Source organism: Mustela nigripes, chromosome 13, assembly GCF_022355385.1.
Source record: "Mustela nigripes isolate SB6536 chromosome 13, MUSNIG.SB6536, whole genome shotgun sequence".
In the NCBI taxonomy this organism is placed as follows: domain Eukaryota; kingdom Metazoa; phylum Chordata; class Mammalia; order Carnivora; family Mustelidae; genus Mustela; species Mustela nigripes.
The window spans coordinates 59,944,603-59,963,322 of record NC_081569.1 but is presented as its reverse complement, the minus strand read 5'-3'; the positions used below and the strand labels follow the sequence as shown (position 1 = coordinate 59,963,322).

The following is an 18,720-nucleotide window of genomic DNA, read 5'->3' as shown; positions in this document are numbered from 1 at the left end:
TGAGATCATGATCTGAGCCAAAGTCAGATGCTTAACCAACTGAGCCACCCAGTCACCCCTCAGTTGTGGTCTTTTGGTGACCACAAGAAGTGGAAGGGTGGATTGGGGTGAAATTTGAGGGGAATTTCATAGAGAATAGTGATCAAGATGACATTGAGCTCAGAATAAAAAGAATAAGTGTGCTTGCAAGGACCTTGGGGTTCATACATATCTGGATTTCTTCTTTGGGAATAGTTTCACCCAGCAAAAATCTGTCACAATTTTGAGTCCCTGTTGTTTTGCTTTTCTTTGTTTTGTGCAAGAAACTCAGGATTGGGAGATGAGCTCAGTCGCCTGTTGGTTTCTGTGAGCTGGCTTTGGCAACTGGAGACCATGTCAGCCCTCTGCCTTCATAATCACTCCTAAGTCCTTACCTCTGTCATGTAATTTGAACCTTTCTACTCTCTCACTCTTAGGGATGAGTAAATTGGGGGAGTTAGGGATTGACAGTGTTGGTATGAGTTGCATCTTTGAAGGAGATCAGTAATGACGTATGATAATCTCTAAGTTTTCCTTTTCAGATAGTAACCATTTCAAAGCCCAGGCCCTGAAGAATGCTGAAAACGCTTATCATATTCATCAAGCTCGGGTAAGTCTTAAAAATGAAAAGAAACTGAAAGGGGCTCCGGAAATAACCTACAATCTTTCACTTGAGTGGTCTTCCTTTAGACTTACTCATAGTTTCAATTAAAAGCATTGGCAGTTGTGTATATATGTGAGTGTGTTGGGTAGAGGCTGTGTCTCTATTTAGAGCAGTAGGAATAATTGAGGAAGGGTGGAGAATGAGCATTCACTTTTCTAAGCCTTAGGAGTCTGTTGACTGAAGCTTGGACAGTTACCTATTTTTTTTGTCATCTTGAGTAATCATGGGTAATGTAGTGTGAAGCACATCATGGTTATTTAGTGGTATAAATGACATTGGTGCTTATTAAGAGAGCTATATCATCGATATAAGAATACTGCTAAGTTAGGACTTTATTTCACCTTAGTAATAAGTGGCTAATTCTTGAAGTAGTGATATTTCATGAAATCAGAAGGAAACTGCAGTTAGATTAAATTTAAGTAAAGAAAGTAAATAATATACTGCATAGGATCCCCATGTAAGAGCTTCCAAGTCAGGATAAACTTGACTTTCTTTACACCACACCCAGCTAAACAAATTTTAACACATGCCTTGATGGAGCAAGTAGTCCTGTAATATGGTTTATGGTCATGTAATATGTCTGTTCATCCAAAACATATTCTTATGTGATTGTTAAAATAATTTATATTAGTAAATTAGTAAAAATATTAGTAATATTTAATATATTGTGGGGTTTTCTTTGTTTTGTTGTTGTTTTGAGAGAGAGAGAGAGAACATGGCCGGGAGAGGGGAAGAGGGAGGAGCCGACTCCCTGCTGAGCAGGGAGCCCAGGGTAGGGTTCTATCCCAGGACCCTAAGATCATGACCTGAGCTGAAGGCAACTACTTCACTTTTTTTTTTTTTTTTTTTAAAGATTTTATTTATTTATTTGACAGACAGAGATCAGAGGCAGGCAGAGAGAGAGGGAGAAGCAGGCTCCCCGCTGAGCAGAGAGCCCGATGTGGGACTCGATTCTGGGACCCCGAGATCATGACCTGAGCCGAAGGCAGCGGCTTAACCCACTGAGCCACCCAGGCGCCCACTACTTCACTTTTTATAGAATTATCTAAGAATTAAAAAAGAGGGCACCTGGGTGGCTCAGTTGGTAAAACCACTGCCTTCAGCTGAGGTCATGATCCTGGATCGAATCCCGCATCGGGCTCCCAGCTCCTCAGGGAGTCTGCTTCTCCCTCTGACCTTCTCCCCTCTCATAAGCGCACGTGTGCACATGCTCTCTCTCTTTCTCTCTCTCAAATAAGTAAATTAATAAGTAACTATTAAAATAATTTTTAAAAAGAATTAATAATCTAGGTGCCCCTCGCATATTGTGCTTTATATATAATATATTAAATAATATCAGAACTTTTGTTCCAGTTATCACAAAGTAGATATATTATCATTATGAACTTTATTTGAATTTCATTTTTTCCCTCATATGTTTCTTCAAATGTGCTCTTACTTTCTAGACAAGGTCATTTGATGAAGATGCGAAAGAAAGTCGAGCAGCTGCCCTTCGGGCAGCAAACAAGTCTGGCACTGGGTTTGGGGAGAGTTACAGCCTGGCAAACCCATCTATCCGGGCTGGGGAAGATATTCCACAGCCTACAATTTTTAATGGCAAATTAAAAGGCTATCAGCTGAAAGGCATGAATTGGTTGGCAAATCTCTACGAACAGGTGAATTTTAGAACTATGACATACCCACTCTCTTTCGTCACATGTTTTCCTAAAGTCATTGGTTCTGTGTATTGTGAGATGAGCACAAGACAAAGTTTTAAATTTCTTCCCTTTGAAAAGTTTTATCCTCTGACAAGAGTCAGAAAGATGTCTTTAAATTTTTAACCTGAAATTTTATTGGGAGGATATTTGTATCATGTTTGTCTTAGGTCTTGGTAAACCTGATTGTTTTTTGGCCTGGATTAAATTAGCTGAATAACTGGATTTGGCATCTTCACCTCAGATACCATGATTCTTAGTTGTAGCTGTGGAGTTGGCAAAAGGAATCATTACAGCTGTGGGTAATAGTGCTGAAATGGTATTTTTAGTCACCTTTGTCTAAGTTAAGTCTGATAATTTGATTAGTTCTTTGGGACAGTAGGTTGAATTCTGTGTGATGGAATATGAGAGGTTATTGACTGTTTTTTTTTTCCCCCAGGGCATTAATGGCATTCTTGCAGATGAAATGGGCCTTGGTAAAACAGTGCAGAGTATTGCCCTCCTGGCCCATCTAGCTGAGGTGGGTAGATGCAGTCTGTCTTCCCCACTCTAGATTTTGGGGTGAGAATCAGCCATTATCAAGCACTGTGCCACACTTTGTAGCATCTGAGGACAATAGGACCTAATTCCTTGCCTTCAAAGTCATCTCAAGGTGACACAGTGTGGTGAAGCATTTTGGTTTTCAAGACTAAAATAGTTACTGAGAATGTATGGTTTGACATATTGCCCTCCGTCCCCTGCCCGGAGCCATTCATATAGTGACATAGACATTGTAGTTATTTGGACCAGAAGACCCAGGTTCACATTTGAACTCGTATTGACTATAAACAGTATAAACTTGGGCACTTTATCTGGTCTGTTTTGCTCTGACTTCACTTTAATTCTCTGAGGTTTAGTTTCTACTTCTGCAGAGTGGGGATAATACCTACTTTATAGGAATTCTCTGAGAATTAAATGAAAAAAATGTATGTAGAAGTATTTTGAAAAAAGCAAAGTTCCAGTAATAGTAAAATTGGTAGGAGTGTCACGTATAAGGGAAGCAATACAAACAAGTCAGGGTATGATAAGTGCATTGTGAATGATAGAAATTAGGACCTATAAGTGGTTGGGGTGGGAGTAATGCTTGGTACTTTTTCTCAAAGTTTTTCTGAGCCAATTCCTTGCCTGTGTTGTTATTAACATAGGATATTGTTGCTGAGAATGCAGATGTGGGAACTAGGCACCATTTCTCTTGTTACAGTGTATCATTCTTAAACTGCTCTTGTCACTGATTATAATTTTGAACTAAATATCTCCAGTTTTCCTGCAGTTAGCTGACCCAATTTTTGTCTTTCAGAGAGAGAATATCTGGGGACCTTTCTTAATAATTTCACCTGCTTCTACACTTAACAATTGGCACCAGGAGTTTACTAGATTTGTTCCTAAATTTAAGGTAAAAATCGATCCAACAAAAATTTCTATTGCTCTCTAAAATAAACTTTCTGACTTTTTTTTTTTTTTTTGCTGTGTTATTTAATTGCTCTAAGAGTTTTTAATTTCTTGCACTTTTTCTAAAATACTTTAGATACATTCTCTTTAAAACTTTCTGATTAGTGGGGTGGGTCAGTTAGTTAGGTATCCAGCTCTTGATTTCAGCTCAGGTCATAATCTTAGGGTCCTGGGCTTCATGCTAAGCGACAGTGTGCTTAAGATTCTCCCTCTCCCTTTACCCCTCTCCTCCACACACTCACACTCTCTCTGTCTCTCTCGTGCATGTGCGTGCTCTCTCTCTAAAATAAATAATACTGGGGCGCCTGGGTGGCTCAGTGGGTTAAAGCCTCTGCCTTTGGCTCAGGTCATGATCTCAGGGTCCTGGGATAGAGCCCCACATTGGGCTCTCTGCTCTGCGTGGAGCCTGCTTCCTCCTCTCTCTGTGCCTGCCTCTCTGCCTACTTATGGTCTCTCTCTGTCAAATAAATAAATAAAATCTTTAAAAATAAAATAAAATAGGGCGCCTGGGTGGCTCAGTGGGTTAAGCCGCTGCCTTCGGCTCGGACCGTGATCTCAGGGTCCTGGGATCGAGTCCCGCATCGGGCTCTCTGCTCAGCAGGGAGCCTGCTTCCTCCTCTCTCTCTGCCTGCCTCTCTGCCTGCTTGTGCTCTCTGTCTGTCAAATAAATAAATAAATAAATAGATAGATAAATAAATCTTTATTTTAAAAAGTAATAATAAAATAAATAATACCTTTAGAAAGAAAAAGTTACTGAGGTGCCTGGCTGGCTCAGTTGGCTAAGTGTCTGCCTTCACCTCAGATCATGATCCTGAGGTCTGGGATTGAGCCCCGCATCAGGCTCCCCACTTAATGGGGATCCTTTTCCATCTCCCTCTGCTGCTGCCACTGTTTGTGTTCTCTCTTGCTCTCAAATAAATACATAAAATCTTTTAAAAAGCGCCTGGGTGGTTCAGTGGTTTGCGCTGCTGCCTTCGGCTCAGGTCATGATCTCAGGGTCCTGGGATCGAGCCCCGCATCGGGCTCTCTGCTCCGCAGGAAGCCTGCTTCCCTCCCTCTCTCTCTCTCTGCCTGCCTCTCTGCCTACTTGTGATCTCTGTCTGTCAAATAAATAAATAAAATCTTTAAAAAAAAATTAAAAAAAATAAAAATAAAAAATAAAAAAATAAAATCTTTTTAAAAAAAAGTTACTGGGGCACCTGGGTGGCTCAGTGGGTTAAGCCTTTGCCTTTGGCTCAGGTCATGATCTCAGGATCCTGGGATCGAGCCCTGCATCGGGCACTCTGCTTAACAGGGAGTCTGCTCCCCCCCCCTCTCTGCCTGTCTGCCTACTTGCGATCTCTGTCTGTCAAAAAAATAAATAAAATCTTTAAAAAAAAAAAATTGTTACTGACAGTAACAATAATAAGCATATTACATCCTTTTGTTTCATAAGTGAGAAAACCAAAGTCCAGTTTGAGTGATTTGCTGCATTAGCCCATGGATTGATACTCTTGGTCAAACTGCCATAGTAGAAAGTATCCACCTTATTATTTTAAAAGATATTTTGGCAAATCATATCATCAGGGCACATATCCTGTAAATTACGGCTTTGCCTTCCCCCCCATATTTTCATAAATAATTCATTTTCTTGATATTCTAAAGTCAGATCTTTAGTCCTAGTCGAGATTATAATGTCTGAGGTAGATAATAAAGTTGATTTTAACTAATTCAGAGGAAAAGAAGTGAGATTGAGGTCAGAAGGGAAGTATGTTGCACTAAATTGTGTAAGATGTGGAAAAGATTTATTAAACAGGGTTTAATTGTGGAAAGTTATTGAGATATAAGAAAGAATGGGTATGATTTATTATGTTGCTTGCAAGTAAAAATGGTAAAATCAGTTAAATGTGAGTTCTGTCCCCAAAGTAATGATGATAAAACTGCACAGAGAGGAAGATTTTATGGAGATTCTTTTTTTTTTTTTAAAGATTTTATTTATTTATTTGACAGAGAGAAATCACAAGTAGATGGAGAGGCAGGCAGAGAGAAAGAGAGGGAAGCAGGCTCCCTGCTGAGCAGAGAGCCGATGCAGAACTCGATCCCAGGACCCTGAGATCATGACCTGAGCCGAAGGCAGCAGCTTAACCCACTGAGCCACCCAGGCACCCCTGGAGATTCTTTATCAAGAGTTACTATTAGGGTCTCCCTGATTTGGGGTCTCCTTAATACATAGGTTCCATGCAGTTTAAAGGGTACAGGATAGGGTGGAGGTGGGGAGTCAGATGTTTTCTCGCTTATGTTTTTTAAGGAATAAGGACACATCTGAGATATTCCACTTAGGGATACCTTTGTGGCTATGGCCCCATTTTTGTGACTTAATTGTAGATTTAAAAACTGTTTACAAGGCACATTAGGTATATAGCTTTTAACTTTGCTGACATTTTTAAATTTTTAAGATGAGATTCTAAGGCAATTTGTTGAGTATTTTCTCTAGAGTTTGCCATTTGGTATATGGAGCTGTCATATATTTTCTGCATTTATTCATTTTATTTCATTCATTCATTCATTTTCTTTTCCAGCACATGTTAAACAATCAGGAAGTTGAAAAATTAAGTCTTAAAATTTTCCAGCAAACAAGTTGTGGGGGCGCCTGGGTGGCTCAGTGGGTTAAAGCCTCTGCGTTTGGCTCAGGTCATGATCCCAGGGTCCTGGGATCGAGCCCCCACGTCGGGCTCTCTGCTCTGCAGGGAGCCTGCTTCCTTCCCTCTCTCTCTGCCTGCCTCTCTGCCTACTTGTGATCTCTGTCTGTCAAGTAAATAAAATCTTTTAAAAAAGGGGGTGGGGGGGCTGGGTGGCTCAGTGGATTGGGCCGCTGCCTTCTGCTCAGGTCATGATCTCAGTGTCCTGGGATCGAGCCGCACATTGGGCTCTTTGCTCAGCGGGGAGCCTGCTTCTCTCTCTCTCTCTGCCTGACTCTCTGCCTGCTTATGATCTCTCTCTCTGTCAAATAAATAAATAAAGTCTTTAAAAAACAAAAAAAACAAAAGCAAGTTATGTTTTCAGTAATAACTGCATTGACCATTAGATGGCAGTGCATTACTGCTTGAGTCATTGATACCTCTCCTTTGATTTTGTGCCCGTGCCCGGAACTGAGTGCTCATTTGCATGTTGAGCTTCCTTTGGATATTCTAGGGGTCAGTAAAATATGGCCATGGAATAGGATGTGGTCCTATTCCAGTTGACACTTTCATTTGTCCTAGTTGTTTTGTTTTGTTTTTTATTGTGATAAAATACACATACAGAGGAAGGGCACCTGGATGGCTCAGTCAGTAGAGCATCCAACTAGATTTCAGGGTCCTGAGTTTGAGCCCCACATTGGGTGCAGAGATTACTTGAAAACAAAAAACAAAAAGAAACAAAACAACCCACAGACATACATGGAATGTTTAAAATGTAACAATTTAAAGTGTACAGTTTAACAACTTTTACAGTGTGGTGCAGTGATCAATACTTTCTGGTTGTAGAATTTTTTCATCATCCTAAACAGAAACCTCTTCCCCATTAAGCAGTCACTCCCCATTCCCCTTTCCCTCCAGCCCCTGGCTACCACAAGTCTGCTTCTCTGGATTTGCTTATTCTGGATATTTCATCTAACTGGAATTGTATAATAGGTTGCCTTTTATATCTGGCTTCTTTTCATATAGTATAATATTTTCATATTGCAACATGTTATTTCTTTTTATGACAATATTTTCATTATCTAGACATTCTATATTTTGTTTATCCATTTATCTCTCAGGGGTATTTGGGTTGTTTCCACCTTTTGGCTCTTGTTAGTAGTACTGTTACGAACATTCATGTACAAGTTGTCATTTGAACACCTGTCCTGTGTCCTGTTTTCATTTCTTTTCATGTATACTTTAGAGTGGAATTGCTAAGTCATTTTGTATTTAACTTATTGAGGAATCTGCCACCTGTTGTTTTGGTCCAGCTTGCAAACTAAAAATAGTTTTCGTGTTTTTAAACTGTTGATTTAAAAAGAATAATATTTCATAACAAATGGTATATGAAATTTAAATACCTATATGTTGAAACACAACCACGCTCTCCTGTTTGTTATTTGTGCTTGTGTTCTTGCTACAACAGCAGAGTTGAGTAGTTGTGACAGAGATCATATTGCCTGCAAAGCTGAAAATGGTTATCATTTGCCTGTTTACTGAAAAGGTTTGTTGACCTCTGCTCTATTGATTCATTGTTTCTATTGCCATTACTTCTTTAGATTGTCAGAAATCTGTTCGCTTCTCTGCGAGCATGATTAAATGCAGACTGCTCAGATTTATATAGTTAGTTTAGTTTGCATTCAAAAGATACTTGGGTCTGTGATGATAACATCTGAAAGTTCATTTTATTTGGCAGATATCTGAGTAACATTTGTTTTATGATTCTAGTATGACCGATGTCTCTGACTTCCTCTTTTTCCCTAAGAGTAATATATTTGGTTTATATTTTTTCTATAGTTAATGTTCTGTTTTCATTCCTGAAATTCGCTATTTTGTGTGTTTTCTATTTTATTTATTTCTGTTCTTTTATTATTATTGTCTACTTTCTTGTGCACTTTTTCTTTCTCTAACATCTCAGGATGGAGCTTAGATTATTGATTTTCAGCTTTTTCTAGTAAGAGTTTTTAGGGGTCTTAATTGCTTTCTATGCATGACTATAGCCGTCCAACGGTTTGATGGGCCACACTTGCATTATTTGACAGACAGATCACAAGTAGGCAGAGAGGCAGGCAGAGAGAGAGGAAGGGAAGCAGGCTTCCTGCCAAGCAGAGAGCCCGATGCTTGGCTCGATCCCAGGACCCTGGGATAATGACCTGAGCTGAAGGCAGAGGTTTTAACCCACTGAGCCACCCAGGCACCCTGAATCTTTAATTTAAAATAATTTCTGGCTTCTATTTCAAGTTCCTGTTTGATTAAATAAGTCAAGGCTTATTTAAGAGTGATTCTTGGGGTGCCCAGGTGGCTCAGTTGGTTAAACATCTGCCGTTGGCTCAGATCATGGTCCTGGGATCCTGGGATCAAGCCCATTAGTCTCCCTGCTCAGCTCCCTGCTTTTCCCTCTGCCTGCCACTCCGCTTGCTAGTGTGCGTGCACACTCTGTCAAGTAAATAAATAAAATCTTCAAAAAAAAAAAAATGTGGTTCTTGAGGCACTTATCTGGCTCAGTGAGTAGACTGTATGACTCTTGATCTCAAGGCTGTGAGTTCAAGCCCCTTATTGGGTGTAGGGTCTACTTTAAGTAAGTAAATGTGGTTCTTAATTTTGAAACAAAGGAAGATTTTCTAGGTATCTTGTTACGGCTTAAATCTACTGTGATAGGTAAATAGGCTTTTTATGGTTTTAATCCTTTGAAATTTTTGAACTTTTCTTTTATGGTCCACCATATATATGGTCAGTGTTTCTAAATGTCTTGTGTCTGCAGAGAGTAGGTATTATGCAGTTGTTGAGGGTAGCGTTGTATATGCGTTGGTTAGGTCAGGTGTATTTCTGCTCCTCTCTATCTTGACTGGTATTTTTGTCTGCCTATCGAAATACTAATTGAAAGAAGTATGTTAAAATTTACTACAGGAATGTCTGGGTGGCTCAGTCTGTTACACATCTGATTTTATAGCTGGGATCATGATCTCAGTTTGCTTGTCCCTCTCCCTGCTTATGTACTCTTTGTCTCTCTTTCAAATAAATAAGTAAAAAAAATTTTTAAATTACTACAATTAAGGACTTACCTATTTCTGTTTCTTCTGTCCATTTGCTTTACATTTTGAGGCTGTGAGTTGTATACAAATTTGCAATTATTTTTCTCTTCCTGATAAATCAAACCTTTTATTATTATGAAATTTCTCTTGTTAAGACTTTTTGCCTTTGCCTCTTGCCCGTTATCTCTGGCATTAAATAGATGAGCTTTCTTTGGTTTTTATGTGGTATCTTTTTCTCTCTTTTTTGTTTAACCATTCTGTTTACAGTTAAGGTTTTTTCTTGCCTTTTGTTTATATTTATGGGGACTTTTAATCTAGTTGTTGATACATGAATTTAAATCTGCCTTGCTGTTTGCTTTCTACTTCTATAACTTTCCTTTTCTCCTTTCTGGTGTCCTTTGTTTTTTTTGTTTTTTTGTTTTTTTTTAAAGATTTTATTTATTTATTTGACAGAGAGAAATCACAAGTAGATGGAGAGGCAGGCAGAGAGAGAGAGAGAGGGAAGCGGGCTCCCTGCTGAGCAGAGAGCCCAATGCGGGACTCGATCCCAGGACCCTGAGATCATGACCTGAGCCGAAGGCAGCGGCTTAACCCACTGAGCCACCCAGGCGCCCCATCTGGTGTCCTTTGGATTGGTTAGAGTTTACTACTCTTTCTTTCCTTCTTAGCTTGCTACTTATACATTCATTTTATTCTTTAGTAGATACCCAGGAGAATATCCAAGAGTCAAGGAAACATGCATCCTTGACTTTTTTAAAAGTAACAGAAATTAATACTGTTACTGCTTTCCAGACAGTACAAGGGCTTTAGTATACTTTTTTTTTTTTTTTTTTTTTTTTTTTTTTTCCTTAAAGAGAGTGTGAGAGAGCCTTGAGCGGGATGGGGTGGAGGGAGAGAGAGAGAGAATCCTAAAGCAGGCTCCACAACCCTGAGATCATGACTTGTGTTGAAATCAGAGTTGGACTCTTAACCAACTGAGCCACCCATGTGCCTGGGGCTTTTAGTATATATTTTAACTACATTCCTCTTCTGTAGACTCACATGCTGTTGTTGTTGTTGTTTTAGAGATTTTATTTATTTGAGAGAGAGACATGCTGTTTTGTATATATTTTCTCTTTCAAACCCCACAAAGCATTTTATTATTATCTATATATTTTAAATTCATTTAAATGTATTCATATTACCTATTCACTGTTTTAATTGATCTTCATTTCTTCCTGTGTATTTATACTTCACTGTGACTGAGATTTTTCAGAGCAACAAAAAACATCAGGCTATAGACCTAAGAAGCACCTTGAAAGAAAAGCGCACCTAGGGCGCCTGAGTGGCTCAGTGGTTAAGCTGCTGCCTTCGGCTCAGGTCGTGATCTCGGAGTCCTGGGATCGAGTCCCACATCGGGCTCTCTGCTCAGCGGGGAGCCTGCTTCCTCCTCTCTCTCTGCCTGCTTCTCTGCCTACTTTCGATCTCTCTCTGTCAAATAAATAAATAAATAAATCTTTAAAAAAAAAAAAAAAGAAAAAGAAAAGCGCACCTAAAGATGTCACAGAAAAAGTTTTGAATTTTGCATTCTTTTGTTTCACCATGCTTTAGCCTAAATATTTCCCTCTGACCTATCATCTGTTTTACTAATTTTCTCTATATTCCATCTAATCTGTCATTAACACCCATGAATGAATTTTCAGTTTTAGTTATTTTATTTTTCAGATCTAAAAAAACTCCCTTTGGTACTTTATAGTTTCTAGAACACCACTGAATTTCCCAAGCTTATCTTTTAATTCCAGGAACTAATTAGCATCTTTTAAAAAAGTCTGTTTCTGATATTTCCATCACCTGGGTCTCCTCTGGGTTTATTTCCTGTATCTGTTTTTCATGTTTTCAGTTACGGGGTCTAGTTTTTCCATATGTCTGGGACTTTTTTGTTGGTTTTGTTTGTGTTTTTATTGTATGCCAGACATTATGTAGGAAAAATTCTAGAGATAATTTGGGGGGTCTGTTTTCTTCTTCTTCCAGAGAGGATTTATATGTGTTCTGGGCTGGTGGTATTTGTTTCGTTGTTTTGGTTTTGGCCTCTAGTAATTTGGTGGGGCCCGGTTGGGAGTGAGGGCACTAATAATCCAAAGTCCCCACCTTAATCTTGTCAGGAATTGAGATGATTGAAAGCTAGCTTTCTGTACTTGTTAAGGCACATCTACATGTAGTTGACCTTTACTGCCCATGGATATGTATCCTGTGATTCCCGTCTTAAGGCCAGGAAGGTGGGTGGATCTGATAATCTTTTCTCCTTGAATTCCAGTTTTTGTTCTGTAGGCCCTGCGTCTCTTTAAAAAAAACCACCTCTTCAATTTCTTGGTTTCTCAACTAGAACTTTTGGAAAAGATCAACATCATTAGGAAAGATACGTACCAGGTGTCGGACTTTACTTTCTGGATGGACTTTCTTTTCTGGATCTTGATTCTGTAATTCTCTTCTACAGCCATAGTTTTCTGATGCCCTTTCACGAATGTTTTGTATGTTTTAATTCAGTCCTCAAGAAGAGTACTAATGGCAGTATATTCATTCTTTTGGTTCTTTTAAAATCATTCTGAATAACATTTATGATGATACTTTTAAGATTATAAATAGGAAATAATCTACATAATGGTCTTTTTTCCAGGTGCTACCATATTGGGGAAATCCTCATGATAGAAAAGTTATCAGGAGATTCTGGAGTCAGGTAACTTTCAGCTTACTGCATATACACATGTGCCCATGTACATACACATACATATGTAATCATTTCTCCATTTTATTTGAGTAACTTCTTGTGCATAAAATCTTATATATGTTTCTAGACACTAGGCAAGTGCACTTTTTCTTCTATAACACTTTTCCCATTATAGACAATCACCTGGACTTAAGTCCAGAATTGAGTAAGAACTCTTAAATAAGTTGAAGACCAGTGTTTAACATGATCTCTAATTAAGGTGAGTACTTTAAAAAGTTACGGTTTAATTCATTGCACATCTACCACACAGAAGCAGCACATCTTTAGTAGGAGTTTGTTAAACAACTTAGCCTTAGAAAATAAAATCCATTCCTCATTATCTTGTGAGTTGATTAGGTATCTATTTTCATTCTTCCCTTCTTATATTTACAGAAGACGCTCTACACTCAGGACGCCCCCTTCCATGTGGTCATCACCAGCTACCAGCTGGTGGTGCAAGATGTGAAGTATTTCCAGCGTGTCAAGTGGCAGTACATGGTATTGGACGAGGCCCAGGCGCTCAAGAGTAGCTCCAGGTAACATGATTAGTAGAAACCAAACTAGACTGAGACAGTATAGATGTACAGAGAGAGAGGATACAGACTTACGATATCCTTAACGATATACACACAGGGGAGTAAGGGTCCGAGAGGGATCAGAACATGGCATGATACCGTTTTTGCATAGGCCACGTCTCTGACCAGAAGGCAAGAATTCCCTTTTGCATTTTACACGGAATACAAATATTAATGTTCAGAATACAAGGGTTCTTCTTCTTCTTCTTCTTTTTTTTTTTTTTAAGATTTTATTTATTTATTTGACAGACAGAGATCACAAGTAGGCAGAGAGGCAGGCAGAGAGAGGAGGAAGCAGGCTCCCTGCTGAGCAGAGATTCCCCACGTGGGGCTCAATCCCAGGACCCTGGGATCATGACCTGAGCCGAAGGCAGAGGCTTTAATCCACTGAGCCACCCAGGCGCCCCACAAGGGTTCTTCTTAACTTCTGTTTCTCTACTCAGTATTTATTGCATCTTAATAGATTTTGTTCTTCCAGGAACATTTTTGTGGGAGAAGACAGACATTTTGTCTGTCTGTTGATTCAGGGATTATTTTGAACAGGAGGTCTTAGTAGGAAGTAGAATATTACATTATATAGATTGTAGGTTCTGTCTTTGTTCTGTGCAGGTTGTTCTAGTCCCTGATTGGTTATTAGAGCCCCAAGATCTTTTCATGGAAGTTACATGTTTAAAGTACTCTATTACCTTCAGTAACAAACTGAATAGTAAGTCATTGCCTGACTTTAAAGTGTTGCTCAGTGATGTTAAATGTTACATTTGGTGAACTTCTGTTAACTCTTGGTGAGCCCATATGACATTCTTAGAGATCCATTTTAACTGACAAATTGGTACTTGCTATCCTCCAACAGACATTACTTCATATTATACTCTTTTGAGGTAGGACATATTTATTACTGGGAGCAGTATACTCATTTTGCATTTCTTCTCATACCCTTTCCCTTTCTCCGTTGATCTTTCTATACTCACACTGGAAGCACAGAGATTAATAATTGTAAAGCTTTCTACTGCAGATAAATACCTTATAATTAAAAGTCTAGTGTCAACAAAACTGACCAAAGATAGTAGAGCACTTTGTTAAGCCAGAAAAGATCGTACTCTGCCCATTTGAGGGCTATTTTTTCTAAACCCTAATACCATGGTTTCAGTATACAGGAGTCATTTTCTATCCTTGGCTTTGTTGAATAATATCTTTCAATGTGTACACAGTGGAGTACTTGATTCTGAGTGTTTGGAATTTTTTTGGAAAGCGTTTTTAGAAATACAGGGCCTTAGTAGGGTGAAGAAAGATTTACTTCTAACTTGGAATTTGTAATTCATTTTACTGAACAGTGTTCGTTGGAAGATTCTCTTGCAGTTCCAGTGTCGGAATCGGCTTTTGCTAACTGGGACCCCAATTCAGAACACCATGGCAGAGGTAGGCATTAGTAAAGCCTTCAGTTTTATGTCTGCATTAAATAGAATGGTTCTAGCATGAATAGAATTCTTTCCCATGCCCACCTGGAACGTCACTTCTCTGTACAAATTATAATCCACACATAAAAGGAAGAATTTGACCATAGATTGACCTAAGTGGGTTTTTTGGGCATCATTCCTATTTTCTTATTCTCTGGCATAAGCAAATAATTAATGTATTCCTTTGTATTTATGGAATAACTGGTGGCCACATTAGGAATGCTACCTATCTAATACAGAGATGTTTTTATAACAAAACGAAAAGGTAATGTTCTTTGGCACTGAGAGGAGCTAAAACTCCTTATTTAGAAAGATAATTTATCATCTAGAACAAGGATCAGAAAAGTTTCTGTAAAGAGCCAGATAGTAGTTTTTTTCCCAGATAGTAAATAATTTAGACTTTACAGGCCATATAGTTGCCATTGCAGCTGCTCAGCCTTGCCAGTGTAATGTGAAAGCAGCCATAGACAGTACATGAAGGAATAGATGGAGCTATGTCCCACTAAAACTTTCCTTATAAAAGTAGTTGGTACAAAAGCAGCCTTTGTACCAGAGGCCATAATTTATTAACCTCCGATTAAGAGTCATTATTAATTAGCAAGTTATGCTGCTTCAGATTGTATTCTGTTGTGAAATGGATTTTTTTCAGTATATAAGATCTTTAAAACTATCACATTGCAAAATATGAGCAGGACTTATACTTTTAGACTTTTAGTTGGAAATTATTTGAAAAATAATCTCATTTTGCTATAACATCTTAGAAAATAAGAGTTTGTTGATGAGGCATGTGCTTACACACTCATTCTTTTTAGCCCATTTGCCAACACTTATACCTGTTCCTAGACACACACACATACCACCCCGCAACTTTCACTCTCTCCAGACCCTCACCATATCCTCACACACTGTCATTTTGTTATCTTACAGTTATTTCACATATCTTCTGTTTCCAGCTCTGGGCTCTGCTACATTTCATTATGCCAACATTATTTGATTCACATGAGGAATTTAATGAATGGTTTTCCAAGGACATTGAGAGCCACGCTGAAAACAAATCCGCCATTGATGAGAGTGAGTGCTTTTATGAACTCTATTTCTTTCTACTTATCAGTGTAGGCAACACATAATTGAATATTTTCTTCTATATAAAGAATTTTTTTTGCAGTGTTCATAGAAGGATTGGAGCTGTCTGGGGGAAGAGGTTCTCTTGTAAAGTAATTATTTGCTTTGTTTGTGTTTAAAAGAGCCAAAAGGATTTATACAGGTGATACTGCTGTACTGTTTACTATTTAACCAAAGCAGAATGGGCAGAGTTCAAAAAGTACCACATTTTGGCTTATAAAATCCTCATTTTCCATGTAGATTCTGAAAAACTCATATCAGGATTTTATTCCTAATTCATTCATTCCTAATTGAATGAGTTAAGGATTTTATCCTTATCCTGTGATGAAAACAGAAATATTAGAGGGATCATTTTTGTTATTTTCTTTCTATATTAGGATTTGGTTCCACTGTGAATATTTTAAACCTTATTTACCAATACTTTTGACCTTGTTGAATCATCTCTTTTAAGAACATTATGAAGTGTTTATTACATTGATACAAACAGACATCTACCAACTGTTAGAAAAGTCTTAATTTCTTATACTACAGTTTGTTAATTTGCTGACATACTTAGAAAAAATGATTTTGGAGGAACACTGGGAGGCCCAGATAGCGTCCATTTACCTATATGAGAACTCTGTTATTGATAAAATGATCCTAAAACACTCTTGTAAATTCTAATAAAAATTAAGTGGTCCTTGTTGGTCTGAGTAAGTGACAGAAAAATGCTTTTGCCCCATAGGCTATAGGGGGGTGCTGTGAAAATTCAGACTCCTTGGTTACCTACTTGAGGAAAAGATTTAAGTTTTAGTCTTCTTTCAGAGGTTCATCAAGCCAAAAGGTGTAAGAACAATTTAGTAAGAGATGACCATGATATATCTTTTGTTTATGTTAAGTCAATATAATGTATTATTAATACAATATAATGTATTAAATGCCTCCTGGCATTTCAGATCAACTCTCTCGATTACATATGATCTTGAAGCCATTTATGCTGAGGAGAATCAAGAAAGATGTAGAAAATGAATTGTCTGACAAGGTAAGGAAATAGTAATTCATTAGTTTAAGCCTTCATGGGCTCTACCTTGGGTGGGGTTCCAGGACAAAAAAAAATTCCCTGATAAAGGTTTAGTTTGAAGGGTGATTAGTTTGAGAGAAAACCATAAACTTGAGTGGATCAAAGAAGATTTAAAATGACTCAAACAACCAAGGCAGATACTATTTTTTCTTCTTTTTGTTTTATACTTTTCATTAATTTGAGGCATTACAAAGGTAAGGGAAAAAGTATAATGAACCCTCTTGTAAACCACTGTACAGCTTCAGCAGTGATTGAGTCATTTCCATCCCCATCCCTCTAAATTATTCTGAAGGAAGTCCCAGATGTCTTTTATTTCATTTACAAATATTTTCATCTGTATCTCTAAAATATTTAGTCTTTTTTAAAGGATTTAGTCTTTTTTAAAAATACGTATCCATATATTTTCACATCTGCTAAAGGAGCTAGTAATTCCATTATACTGTAACATATCGAGACATTGCTCAGCTATCCTCATTTATCTTTGTGTGATTCTCTCTCTTCCCTCACTCTCCTTCCAACTTCTGTTCACTGCCCCACTCTTTCTCTGTTAAAGATTTTTGAAATCATAATCCAAGCAAGATTCACACTTGGTGTTTGGATGATATGTGTCTTTTTTCTCTTTTTTTAAGATTTTATGTATTTATTTGATAGAGAGATCACAAGAAGGCAGAGAGGGGGAAGCAGGCTCCCCGCTGAGCAGAGAGCCCGACGAGGTACTCGATCCCAGGACCCTGGGATCATGACCTGAGCTGAAGGCAGAGGCTTAACCCACTCAGCCATCCAGGCGCCCCTGGGTGATATGTGTCTTAATAAATCTTTTAGTCCCTCCCTACATTTTTCCCTTGTTGAAGAAATTGAGTAATTTATCCCATAGAGTATCCCACATGTAGGATTTTGCTAATTGCATCATTGTGTTGTCTAACATGTTCTATGGCCTCCTGTATTTCTGTAAACTAAGAATTAGAAGTTTAATGTGCTTTGGGTTTTAATATTTTTTCCTCATATTAAGCCAGTAATTTTGGTTTGTTGGGGTGCCTGGCTGGCTCAGTCAATGGAGTATGCAACTCTTGATCTTGGGGTTATGAGTTTGAGCCCCACATTTGGCCTGTATGTTACTTAAAAATAAAATCTTAGGGGCACCTGGGTGGCTCAGTGGGTTAAAGCCTCTGCCTTCAGCTCAAGTCATGATCTCAGGGTCCTGGGATCAAGCCCTGAATCTGGCTCTCTGCTCATCAGGGAACCTGCTTCCTTTCCTCTCTCTCTCCGCCTGCCTCTCTGCCTGCTTATGATCTCTGTCAAATGAATAAATCAAATCTTTTTAAAAAATAAAAATTTTTTTTAAAAATCTTAAAACAATTTTTTTTTGGTTTATAGATATCTTTTTTTGAATCCTTACCAGACTTATTTTTTTTTCTTATGCCTGTGAATCCTCCCCATATTTTCCTTCTGCTTTCTCTGCCAGTTCCAAGTCCTTCAGAGTTTTTCCCCCATCTTCCATAGATTCCACCTGTTTTTCACAATTTTCCTTCTACCTAAAAGGCATCTTCAAGGTTCTTGATAATATCAGGTGGTTCTCCTCTGTCACTGCCAAAAGGTTAGATTATTTTGAAATTAGTAACTCTCTTTGAAAGATTGTGGTGGAGATAGATACCTTTAAAGTCAGGCGTACCTTTGTACCTTTGTTTTATTTATTTTTAAGAAATCGTGATGACTATTTTGTGAAACTTTTTAATATTAAAAAAATATTAAAAGCCAAACAGTATTGCACAGATACACCTGATAGAAGGAAAATACTTTATAAAACAATGAATCTCTTAATACCAGAAAGGGCTCAAAAAATGATAGCAATGTCAAAATTTCTGTTATTTGGTGGTGATTAGGGAGGTTATCAGAGGATGTAGTATGGTTCTTAATCACTGTGCATAGTATTTTCCTTACGATTTCTTAAACATCAATATTATTTCCAATCTTTTTTTTTTTTAAGATTTTATTTATTTATTTGGCAGACAGAGATTACAAGTAGGCAGAGAGGCAGGCAGAGAGAGAGGAGGAAGCAGGCTCCCCGCTGAGCAGAGAGCCCGACGTGGGACTTGATCCCAGGACCCTGAGATCATGACCCGAGCCGAAGGCAGCGGCTTAACCCACTGAGCCACCCAGGCGCCCCATCCAAT

The 18,720-nt window shown here is 38.3% G+C and overlaps 1 protein-coding gene across 3 annotated transcripts in view; it reads left to right on the top strand.

The window, feature by feature from the left end:
• INO80 (INO80 complex ATPase subunit) overlaps window positions 1-18,720 on the top strand; it is a 140,116-nt gene that overhangs the window by 49,892 nt on the left and 71,504 nt on the right. For all 3 annotated transcript variants that reach the window (XM_059372556.1, XM_059372555.1, XM_059372554.1), the window contains exons 11-19: window positions 561-628; window positions 2,128-2,337; window positions 2,816-2,896; window positions 3,713-3,808; window positions 12,249-12,308; window positions 12,732-12,874; window positions 14,245-14,329; window positions 15,321-15,438; window positions 16,425-16,510. In XM_059372556.1, the coding sequence (XP_059228539.1) occupies window positions 561-628; window positions 2,128-2,337; window positions 2,816-2,896; window positions 3,713-3,808; window positions 12,249-12,308; window positions 12,732-12,874; window positions 14,245-14,329; window positions 15,321-15,438; window positions 16,425-16,510 (947 nt within the window). The remainder of the gene's footprint in view (window positions 1-560; window positions 629-2,127; window positions 2,338-2,815; window positions 2,897-3,712; window positions 3,809-12,248; window positions 12,309-12,731; window positions 12,875-14,244; window positions 14,330-15,320; window positions 15,439-16,424; window positions 16,511-18,720) is intronic.